The 12,500-nt window shown below is 50.4% G+C and overlaps 1 protein-coding gene across 1 annotated transcript in view; it reads right to left on the reverse strand.

Moving 5' to 3' along the window:
- The window catches only part of znf827 (zinc finger protein 827), a gene marked incomplete at its 3' end in the record, with an annotated part of 68,859 nt that overhangs the window by 9,612 nt on the left and 46,747 nt on the right, over positions 1-12,500 (reverse strand). Inside the window, exons 6-11 of the mRNA XM_080535312.1 lie at positions 12,343-12,500; positions 9,355-9,409; positions 8,916-9,016; positions 2,629-2,766; positions 1,187-1,358; positions 794-960 (exon numbers count right to left, since the gene is read on the reverse strand). The exon at positions 12,343-12,500 is cut by the window's right edge and continues 76 nt beyond it. Coding sequence (XP_080391438.1) covers positions 794-960; positions 1,187-1,358; positions 2,629-2,766; positions 8,916-9,016; positions 9,355-9,409; positions 12,343-12,500 — 791 coding nt within the window. The remainder of the gene's footprint in view (positions 1-793; positions 961-1,186; positions 1,359-2,628; positions 2,767-8,915; positions 9,017-9,354; positions 9,410-12,342) is intronic.

Below are 12,500 nucleotides of genomic sequence, written 5' to 3' on the forward strand. Positions count from 1 at the left end.
CAGACACACACACACACACAGACGCCTCAGAAGGGCACAGCGTCTGCGATAAACTGGACAAAGCCGCTCTGGTCCAAATAAAACAACAGATATCGACCACTGGGGTCCGGACCCGTATCTTTGACAGTCCCCAGAAGGTCGTCGGAGGCGATGCTCGGGCCTGTCTCGTTGGTAAAAGCCAATCGTTTTGTTTGAGAGTTACAGAGTCAATTCTCTCCTGAGAGAGAGAGAGAGTGAGAGTGAGAGAGGAAGAGAGAGAGAGAGTGAGAGAGAGGAAGAGAGAGAGAGAGAAAGAGAGAGGTGCTGGGATTTTTATGAAGCTTCCTTTGCTGTCACTTTCAATGCGATGAAACACACCGTTCTCTCTCTCTCTCTCCCTCCCCCTCCCTTCCCCCCTTCCCCCCTTCCCCTTCTCTCCCTCTCTCCCTCATAACTGCCAATAAAAGCTGCCCTCTCGTTCCCACTCTGAACAAAGAGCAGTGAGTGAAGGACCGGCATGGCGACTCACAGGTCCCTAAAACAACAACACTTCTCGAAACCTTTTTACCATCTCCTCACATCCATTTTTTAGGAACTGGTGTTATTTGCGGGGCCTTTTCCAGTTGGACATTTAGAGGACCGTTCAGATCAGAACGGGAGGTGACCTGCTCCATATACATAAGGAAGAGGGGCCGAGTTGCCAGATGGGATTGTTTTCCAGCCTAACCAGTCTAAAAAGCCACCCAGTGTGATCATAAGTAGCTCAATTGGACGGGAGCACGCCCAATCTGGCAACACCGGGGAGGGGGTTTACCCGCATGTCCGGCGCTGACGTGGGTCTTCATCTCGCTCTCGTCCACGCAGACGAAGTCGCAGCCGCTGCAGCAGAGAGAGAACATCCACTGCTCCTTGTCCACGTGGAGGGACATGTGGCTGACGAACTGGGCGTTGAGCTCCGTCTGGAAGCCGCACACGTGGCAGCTGGAGGGACAGGAAGGACAGGAAGGACAGGAAGGACAGCGGGACCCGTTAAAACACTGACCTCAGACCAGGTCACAACACAACACGGGGAGAAAAGGAAATGCCTCATTCATGGTCAGACCTCAACCACTGTATTGAGATCAGTCCACGGTCACTATTGGTCAGTGTGGGCGTGTGTGGTTGTGTGTGTGTGTGTGTGTGTGTGTGTGTTCAGCGTCTCAGCTACCTGTAGTAGTAGGGGCAGTTCTTGCGCTCGGCGGCGCCCTCTGTGGGGACGGAGGTGATCTGCTCCGCGTCCGTGGCGACCAGCTTCACAGAGTGGATGGTGAGGTGCTGGTTGAGGTTGGCTCGACACTTGGCTGCGTAAGGACACAGGTGACACTTATACTTCCTCTCCTCTGCAACGACACACACACACACACACACACACACACACGACAGGAGCATGCTCTCAGTGTCGGAGGGGTGGTGGAGGTTGCGAGGACCACATACACACACACACACACACACACACACACACACACACACACACACGCCCAGTGTGGCACGCCCAGTGGCATGCAAATAACCACACGCGCTCTCACACGCTCCCAGAATGCACATGCAACGTTCCGTAAACGTAACGAACACACGCACACAAACACACACACACACACACACAGCCCCAAGGACACAAAGCCAGGCAACCTTTATGTCGCCCGGGCAACCAAAAAGACCATCATGCTGACATATGCCCCTGCTTCTGCTTTCTGTGGCGCGGCCAAGCTGTTCACACACAACCCCCTCAGATGGGGAGTGTGTGCGTGTGTGTGTGTGTGTGTGTGTGTGTGTGTGTGTATGTGTGGCACATTTGGGGGGAGGTATGCCCTTTTATCCATGCAAAAATGTTCAATTTAACGAATACACATGGTTTGTAACACCGTTATTTTTACCAGGTAAAATGCAATTAAATGTGGAATGCATGTTGTTAGGAGAGCAGTGGCCTGGAGAGGAGAGGCGGGGGGGGTGGGGGGGGGGCGGGTGGAGGGGCTGATGGGCCATGATTACACGTGGTTGGCCTGGTGGGAAATGGAATCAGTACAATGGGCATAACACACCCCAGTTAATGTCTCTTCCTGATGGCGTCTTTTGTGTGTGTGTGCGTGTGCATTCTCGTTTATGTGTGTACTGTGTGTATGTTTAAGTGTATTGATGTGTTTCTGTGTGTGTGTGTGTGTGTGTGTGTGTTTACCCACCACGGCTGACCTCTGGGTAAGTTGTGTGTGTTGTGTGTGTGTGTGTGTGTGTGTGTGTGTGTGGACTGGGAGCCAGCCTTCTGGCTGGGTAATTACACAGACAGTGTTCCCACTGAGACTAATCATGGTGGTAATCTGTTTAAAGGAAGGGTAATCCAGTCTAGTCAACCTTATTTACTTAAATAGGATAGTACATACACATACATACACACACACAAACACAGAAGGTGGCATTTTTAGTGTGTGTGTGTGTGTGTGTGTATTCATCTCCCTCAGAATGATGTGTGCCTGTGTGTCTCTCTCTCTCTCTCTCTCTCTCTCTCTCTCTCTCTCTCTCTCTCTCTCTCTCTCTCTCTCTCAGAGTGAGTGTGTGAGTGTGTCTCTCTCTCTCAGAATGAGTGTGAGGGTGTGTGTGTGTGTGTGTGTCTCTCACCTGTGTGTAGAGCCAGGTGCCTGGAGAGAGTCTGCTGTCGACCGAACACCTTCCCACAGACAGGACAGGGGAAGAGCTGCTCACTGAGCCTCCACTGGGCCACACCGTTCCCCGGCTCCCCGCCCCCCTTCTCTGGATCTACACACACACACACACACACACACACACACACACACACACACACACACACACATACACACACACACACACACACACACACACACACACACACACACACACACACACACACACATACACACACACACACACACACACACACACACACACACACACACAGACCACAGTTACAATCACATACTTGAAATGTAGCTCACAACTTTCAGGCCACATTTGACATGACACAGGCCTTTTAGTACACAACACACTACACCGTACACTAATACACCTGTAATAACTATGCAATTACCTTGGAACAGACTAGTAATTATGTGCACTTAATACAGAACATCCCTTTTTTCCGGAAACAAAAAAGACACAGTGGTCAAGTAGGAGCATTGTAGTGTCGTCTCTCTGTCTCGACTACTGTACAAGAGTTGCATCACACACTACTATCATCACGTTCCCACAGCCTCGCCCTAGGACCCTCCCCTCCTGTCCCCTCCCCTCCCCTGAATTGTGCTTTAGTGAACACACCCCTGTGTCCTACCTCCCCACCAGTTAGCCCCTACCTATTGAGTGTGGTAGTACACACGAGAGAGAGAGAAAGAGGGGGGGAGGGAGGGAGGGAGAGAGAAAGACGGCGAGCGAGCAAGAGAGAGAGAGAGAGAGGGCGAGAGAGAGAGCTTCCGCACATAACGAGAAGAGATACGGAATTAACCTTCTGATGAAGCCACGACTCTCAATTAAGATTCCGCGCTATGCCTCCCCCCTCCACCTCCCCCTCTACCCCCCCCCCCCATCCCCCCATCCTCCCATCCTCGCTGGCGGATAAATAAATAAAGAAGTCGAACAGCGCTTCCATCATTGTACAATGCAGCTGCCTCAAATGGACGCCCGGTGTGACCTGAGAGTGTCCCAACGTTAACGTATCGATGAGAGAGGACTCTCTGACACACACCACACACACGGCGGAACTTTCCAGAAGATCAAACACACCGATGTCTTCTTTTCTTTCTTTTAAATATGTGTTCAGGGCATTTCTGGTTTATTGGGATAGAGACAGTAGAGATTGACAGGAAGGATGGGCGAGAGAGAGGAGGGGTGACATGGAGGATAGGTCGATGGCCAGAATCGAACCGTGGACCCTGTGATTATCTGGCAATCGGCGCCCCTGGAATGTAATGTGAATGTAATGTAAAGCTCAAGTCCATAACATGTCATAAAGGGTGACCTTAAACATACACTTGAGATTCAGATGTACACATACTCCCCCCCCACCCCCGCCCCGTTTGCTGGCGGAAAATAGTCAAGATGTTCTTCAGATACCGTGTTTGAAGAACATCTCGACTATTTTCCCGGCGTAGCAAAACATACTACATAATCAGACGATGACTCAGGAAGTGATTGCTCCTGTGGGGAGTGCACCGTTTGCTACTGAAAAGGCCAAATAGCTCACAAATAGCTGTCATAAAGAGATGCACGCAGGGGGATTGATGAGGGCGTTTTGTTCAGGACGGAGAGGGGGGGAAGGGAGGGGATGTGTGTTTCTTTTTGGCATTTTGGAGGAGATTTAATGGTGGGAGCGTTAAAGAACAGATGTATCGGCCTTGGAGGGGAGGCCTGAAGGACGTATCTGTCTGCACCCTCAGGAGCCAGCTCTGGACCCCCCCCCCCCTCTCTCTCTCTCTCTCTCTCTCTGAGTATCGCCTCTCTCTCACTCTCTCTCTCCTTTTCTCAGTATCTCCTCTCTCTCTCTCTTTCTCTGAGTATCGCCTCTCTCTCTCTCTCTCTCAGCATCTCCTCTCTCTCTGTCTGTCTGTCTCCCTCTCTTTCTCTCAGTATCTCTCTCCCTCATCCTCTCCCTCTCCCTCCGTATAAAAGAGAGACGGGGCAGGAGGGGTGACGAGTCCAGAGGGAACAGGAGGAGTATACAATCCATCTTTACAAGAGCGGACATACGCTGGTTGTAAAAAAGAAGCTTCGCTACAATGTCTCTATGAGGCACACACACACACCACAGAAGAAGAATACAGATCGTTTTTCTAGGAGGAAGAAAACTCTCTCCCCGTCCTTATAAGGTCCTTATGTTATCAGACACCTCTCCTTTAAGTTACGTCTCTAACATCAACTTGTGAAATAGTTGACATGAAAGAAAATCTCCTATTGTGAATATCAATATGAACACAAAAACACATTATGACTCACAAGTCGTCTAGCAGTGAGTGACAGCACCGAGTCATCTAGCCATGTTCCACATCAACAATTCAACTCAAAAGTCTCCACGAGAACATCAAGCCAACTAGCTTTCCCCCTCAAAGCCTCAGCTAAGTCTTATCCCTACATCAGACCCTTAGTGAAGGGGATATACAGTAATACCGTATAATACCATAGTACAGGGGGGGGGTTCAGGATTATTATAATCCAGAGATGTACTTCTCACATATAATAATCTCACCAGTGTGATTTACACCCCCCCCCCCCCCCCCCCCGACTACTACGCGCGAGTGTGTCGCAATTTTTCGTATAATTAAGGTTTTTACACTCTAATCAGATCTGCCATCCACATCATCGTCGTGCCGTGCCAGGATTATTACCGGGAGCGGTAGCTCTAATTTAGGAACGTTGTCTAATTTAAGATGCGGCACTCGAAGAGCTTTAAACACGGAGGTACAGAAATGACCATGGCTCGTGTGCACTCGTGTGAGGGTAATGTCATGTGGGACTGGTGTTCGTCATTGTGTGTGTGTGTGTGTGTGTGTGTGTGTGTGTGTGTTCCTGCCGTTCTCTCTGACTCAAAGCACTGACACCGGCCCAGCGATGACACACCAGTGGGAGTGTGACACACAGATGATGTGTTTGTGGGTGAGAGAGAGCAGTGGCAGAGGCAATGCATGGATGAAGGAGGGGGGGGGGGGGGATCTCTGCTCTACCACCATCAGTAGCTATAGCACAAAAAAAAAACATCTCTCCTTCTCATTTGCTGACTTAACTCCCCCACGCCCGTCTCTGACTGGCTGAGCCCTGGCTCTCGACCCGCCTCCCTGCCTGTGAGTGGCTCAGAGGCGGGTAGGCCAAGCCCACACCTTCTTAAGGGGTGGGGGGGGGCGGGCGGGGGTGGTTGTGGGATGTACTCAATCTGAGAACATAACAACATTAGACTGAGTCAGAGGTCAGGCGGGTTGGGTTGGTTTGAGGTCACCCAGGGTGGCTGGGAGCCTATGGGCGGGGACTGGGAGGCTGTCACGACCCACCAACCCCAGCGAGAGGCCTGATAAGTCGGGCAATTAAGGGCCGGCGCGGGCCTTGAAGTGGTTAATGGTTTAATGAGCGTTATTAGAGCTGGAGAGGCAGAGAGGCACGGCCTCCGCTGGGCCGGCTGGAGCCTGACCCTGGGTAGAGGGGGAGAGGGGACGGATGGATCTGAGTCACCACACACACACACACACACACACACACACACACACACACACACACACACGTGAATATACCCAAATACACACACACACACACACACACACACACACACACACACACACACAGACAGTCACACACACACACACAGACAGTCACAGACACACACACACACACACACACACACACACACACACACACACACACACACACACAGACCCACTCAGACACACACACACACATACACACACACACACACACACACACACACAGACCCACTCAGACACACACACTCCACTCAGAACCCTAACACACATAAGAATCCAACAGCTGCGACTGACTGCGTTGGCCTTACTGTACAGAGCGCAGCATAAAGCACTGTTGGACTGTTGTGTAGGACTCTGGTATAAAGCTGTTAGACTGTAGGACTCTTGTATAAAGCTGTTAGACTGTAGGACTCTGGTATAAAGCTGTTAGACTGTAGGACTCTGGTATAACACTGTTAGACTGTAGGACTCTGGTATAAAGCTGTTAGACTGTAGGACTCTGGTATAAAGCTGTTAGACTGTAGGACTCTTGTATAAAGCTGTTAGACTGTAGGACTCTGGTATAAAGCTGTTAGACTGTAGGACTGGTATAAAGCTGTTAGACTGTAGGACTCTGGTATAAAGCTGTTAGACTGTAGGACTCTGGTATAACACTGTTAGACTGTAGGACTCTGGTATAACACTGTTAGACTGTAGGACTCTGGTATAACACTGTTAGACTGTAGGACTCTGGTATAAAGCTGTTAGACTGTAGGACTCTGGTATAACACTGTTAGACTGTAGGACTCTGGTATAACACTGTTAGACTGTAGGACTCTGGTATAAAGCTGTTAGACTGTAGGACTCTGGTATAAAGCTGTTAGACTGTAGGACTCTGGTATAAAGCTGTTAGACTGTAGGACTCTGGTATAAAGCTGTTAGACTGTAGGACTCTGGTATAAAGCTGTTAGACTGTAGGACTCTGGTATAACACTGTTAGACTGTAGGACTCTGGTATAAAGCTGTTAGACTGTAGGGTAGAAGTGGATAATGACCAGGGCTGAGGAGACACAGTGACACTGGAGAGGGTCGCTGACCAGAACACAGGACACAGCTGCGTGACTGCAACCCTACACAGCTGCAACTAGGCAAACAAAGAGGGAGGTAAGGAGGGAGGGAGGGAGGGAGGTAGAGAGGGGGAGAGAGAGAGAGAGAGAGAGAGAGAGAGAGAGAGAGAGAGAGAGATAGATGGAGAAAAGAGGAAGAGCGGCTGGGAGGATCTTTAGAGAAAAACGGAAGAAAAAAGATAGGAGGACTGGGCATAGAGGAAAGAGGGAGAGAGAGAGAGAGAGAGGATTACAAAACGAAAGAGAGAGAGAGGAAACTGGGCATAGAGGAGGGAGAGAGAGATAAAGAGAGAGAGAGAGAGAGAAAAAGAGACTGGGCACAGAGGAGGGAGAGAGAGAGAGAAAGAGACTCTGGGCATAGGGAGAAAGAGATAAAGAGAGTGAGAGAGAGAGACGGTCGGGAGCAGAGGCGAGGGTCTGCACTATTGCACAATGGGAGGGGAGGTGGCTGGGCGAATTAACTTTCAGGACACCCTTGACACGCAAAAGCCAATCAGATTTTCATTAACTGGTTCGAGGGACGGTCAAGGCTGGCGCAGGCTAATTACCCTCTGTATCTCTGCCTCGGAGAGAGCCCACTGTATGCCTGGGCCAAGGGGAAGGGAGAGGGGAGAGCAGGGCTACCCAGAGCAGAAGCCTCCAGGCTGGGTAAATGTGTATGAGTGAGAGGGGGGGGGGCTCTGCTGGGACTTTGGAGGTGGAGAGATTGGAGAGACGGAGGGTTGGTAGGAGGGAGGGAGGGAGGGGGCGTACCAGAGAGGGTTGCCCGGTGTCAAGGCATTACGGCTGGGGAGACGTGTGTGCGGGGGAGGCCTGGGTCTTGGAGGTTGGAGATGAGGTGTGGGTGTTTGATTGTAAAGGCCGGCCCACGGAGGCTTTGATGCTGCATGTTTACATAGCATAGCAATGAGTGTGTTTGTGTGTGTCTTAATCTGAAGGGTTAAGGGTTACTGTGTGTGTGTGTGGTTGTGTGTGTGTGTGTGTGTTTTTGGAACATGCTAATGTGCATTGTGTGGGAACAGACCCCCCCCCCTACTTGCAAGCAATGGTCAGACCCCAAACCCCTGCCCGAACGCTCTGCTCCCCCATCTCGGCTGGCCGACTGGCACCGCCGCCTCTACGAGGACGCAGCGGTCTCACTATTCAGTCACAGCTTTTCGCGGTCCTGGCTCCCCGGTGGTGGAATGAGCTGCCCACTGCTGTCAGGACTGCAGAGTCACTCCCTATCTTCCGCCGTAGACTGAAGACCCTTCTCTTCAGGCTACATCTTAACTGTTCCTCCTTAAGACCTATTCATCCCTTCTACCCCTATATACAGGTTCTCTACTGTAAATAATAATAATAAACAATTCCTAATTCTTCTTTTTTTCTAGCATTATGACTGCCAATGGCCCGAACATAGATTACATTTTCTTATCATGACTGTTGGATAGACGATTCAATTACTTAGACAAATGTATTTGTTGTAAATCGCTTTGGATAAAGGCATCTGCTAAATGCTAAAAATTGTATGTGTATAGTGTGTATGTGTATGTAGTGTGTGTGTTTGTAGTGTGTGTGTGTGTGTGTGTGTTTGTAGTGTGTGTGTGTGTGTGTGTGTTACCGTGGAGGCCGGCCCGGGCGGAGGAGCTGGCTTCTGCGGGGGAGGAGCTCTTGGAGTGCGAGCTGAAGGGTGATTGTCTGAAGCGCTCGTCCAGGAAGGGACTAAGAGTATACACACACACAAACACACACACACACACACACACAGTCATCAACCACTTAATGTCGTAAGTCCTACTGTACACAAGCAAACGGATGCTATTATGCTATTGTTGTGATGAACAGTCATTACACTAATTATAGTCTGTTATTAAAACAGTACATGGCTCATTAGCATATTCTCTCGCGCTTTGTTATGATGATTTATTCTTATTGTAGTGTGTGTGTGTGTGTGTGTGTGTGTGTGTGTGTGTGTTCTTGTAAAAATGCGGAGCGCTTCAACTGTGTACAAATCAAGCTATATCAATAAAGTTTGATTCATTGAATGCTTGTCGCCTTACCTGCCCATGCCGACCATGTGACCGTCTTTGTGGTCGTTGGCTTTGCTGACTTTCTCTGAAAACAAAAAAGCGGAAAAGAGACGACAACGGATGAGTCACCATGAGAAAATCATTAACAATGCATTTGTGGTGATGGCTGGCCATGAAGTGGTTTTACAGGGCACTTAAATATGGATCGCTCACTTGTTCAATGTGTCGTCTCACACACACACACACACACACACAGGTCATAGTCTAGGAGGTAGACTGTTCTGGTAGAAGCCCCGGACCCTCATTACTGACCCCAGTGCCCAGGGTGTGGAGACCTCCATGTGTTGACGTTAGTGTAACGCTGTAATCGTTCAATCAGATCAATACCACGCTAAACATATGACCTGGCTGCGTTTAGTCAGGGGCACGGGATCATAGCACGTTTTGTATTTTCCAGAGCTTCACAGGTGTGTGTGTGTGTGTGTGTGTGTGTGTGTGTGTGTGTGTCTGTGTAGGGGTACTGTAGCCTACAGGTATGTGTGTGTGTGTGTGTGTGTGTGTGTGTGTGTGTCTGTGTAGGGGTACTGTAGCCTACAGGTATGTGTGTGTGTGTGTGTGATGTGTCTGTGTAGGGGTACTGTAGCCTACAGGTATGTGTGTGTGTGTGTGTGATGTGTCTGTGTAGGGGTACTGTAGCCTACAGGTATGTGTGTGTGTGTGTGTGTGTGTGTGTGTGTGTGTGTGTGTCTGTGTAGGGGTACTGTAGCCTACAGGTGTGTGTTATTGACTGTAACATTAACAGACATAATTGGAGTAAACATAGATAGTCTATGGTTAAAAACACCTGCAGTCAAATGTGAATCGCCAATCCTTGTAATATAATAATGATATGTAATGAAATATTATTAGTATTTGCAAGGAGGTCGACACACCAGTCATGTCCTGAAGGGGGGAAAAAAAGTCAAAATGGACACCAAATCAGTTCAGTTCTTTCATCTGCCTTTAGGCAAATGAGTCAGTAGCAGTCAAGTTCACAGACAAATCCATGGGCTCAACGCTCCACCATGGAAACCACATTCAAAACAAACACTACTGTGGCCTGCACACGCACGCACACACACACACACACACACACACACACACACACACACACACACACACACACACACACACACACACACACACACACCTGTAGGCTACAGTACCCCTACACCCACCCACCCACCCACCCACCCACCCACCCACCCACCCACACACCCACACACCCACACACCCACACACCCACAGACACACACAAAGAGGTGGAGAAAGCTAACTTCTAATGAGACTGAGAGCAAAACAACGGCTTGAGTCAGACAAACGTAATAATCCTGCGTCTATACAGGTGTGATGAAGGAGTGTGAGTGTGTGTGTTCTCCGCAGGCTGGCCGTGTGCTGCGCGGGCTTCCATTCACATCATCACTTTGATCACGCAAATAACTGTGATAATCATCTCGGTCTATGTTTCTGATATCGCCCTTGCAGTTGAAATGGGTGACCCCTTCATTACTGGGACTCTCGTACCCCCTCTGTGAGGAGTGCAAATGGAGCATGTGCCTTTCGGGAGCCGGTGTTAATCACGCCTCAGGACGCCACTCGGAGATGTCGGCTACCCAAAAAAAAGGTCATCATGACAGTACTTCCCGTTTTTTTCTTCCCACAATTTTTGTTAAAAATAGACATTTAGGGAAAGTCAGCGGAGGAGGAGGAGGAGGAGGAGGAGGGGGGGGGGGAAGGGTTTCACAACAGCAGAGTTGTTCTATTTTAGTGTCACATCGTGTCGTAGACCTGCGTTTGGGAGGACGGGCGGCTGGTCAGTCTTCTCTCAGTGGTGGTACTACTAACAGCACACAGAGCAGTGAGAACCCAGGGCAAGAGTACTGTTGTCCCTCTGGCCAGCCAGGTTGATGACCTCACCGCAGCCTCTGCGCCCTGGGTGGCACTCTCTAGCCCCCTCCCCCCCTACCCTCTCACCCCCCCCCTACCCTCTCACCCCCTCCCCTACCCCCCTAACTCCCTAACACCCAGCTCCGTCACACCGCTTGCCAAGGACAGAGGTCCTCTCTGCGTTGCCATGGTGATGCCGCACGGGAGAACTGTAAGGGGGTGTAGAGGGGGAGGTGTGGGGGGGGGGGGTTGGTAGTGGGGGGGAGGGGGGTGTTAGGGGGGAGGAGGGGGGGTGTGTGCAGCCAAGTGTACTTGAGCCGGCAAGTTTGAAAACGAGTCAAGGGAGGGAGGGGGAGAGGGAGAGAAAGAGATAGAGAGACAGAGAGAGAGAGGAGAGAAGAGGAGAAGGAGAAGGAGGAGGGGGCACTTTGCACACACCGCTCCCCATGGGCGATTGTGTGAGTGTGGGAAGGTGTGTTGGTTTGTGTGAGCGTGTATGTGTGTGTGTTCATTGGAGATTCTTTTTAGCACAATTCAGGAGGTGCTACTGTACATGGCATTCAAACATAGCAATCAGAGATCAGCGAGATCCCCCCCCTTCTCCCTCATGCACACACACACACACACACACACACACACTCACACATTTCAACGCAAACATAAAACCACACACACACACACACACACACACACACACACACACACTCCCCTCTCCTCTTCTCTAGGGGACAATGGCTTCTCTTCAGAGCTCTGTCATCATCAGGCAACACAAACAGCTGTCTGCTGCCTCAATGTCATTTTCATGGCCAGGCGGGAAGAAAATGAATAGAAAAACCTATAGACCACATTATCTAATATATACTCGCCCCCACCCACCCGCCTACACCCCCACCCCCCTCGCCATTACACCACAAGAGGATATTGAAAGGAAACAAGTAGTTTTTATAGCTTTAAGTGTCACACAGGGCCAAGGTTGACACTGAACTGTCAGAGGGAGGGAGGGAGGGGAGGTAGTGTGTGTGTGTGTGTGTGTGTGTGTGTGTGTGTGTTTGTGTTCACCCGGGGGAGTGGGAGGGGGGGGGAATGGCGTACCTGACAGTTTGAAGAGAAGCTCGGAGGCCATTTTGACTGATATGTCCTGGGAGAAGAGGTCCTTCTGGGGGCGGGACAAGGCCTCGGGCAGGCTGGCCATTGGCTCACTCTTCTCACACGCCCCTAAAGTGCTGAAGGCCAGCAGGTGAGAGGAGGGG

The sequence above is a fragment of the Nansenia antarctica genome (assembly GCF_963989245.1).
Source record: "Nansenia antarctica genome assembly, chromosome: 6".
In the NCBI taxonomy this organism is placed as follows: domain Eukaryota; kingdom Metazoa; phylum Chordata; class Actinopteri; order Argentiniformes; family Microstomatidae; genus Nansenia; species Nansenia antarctica.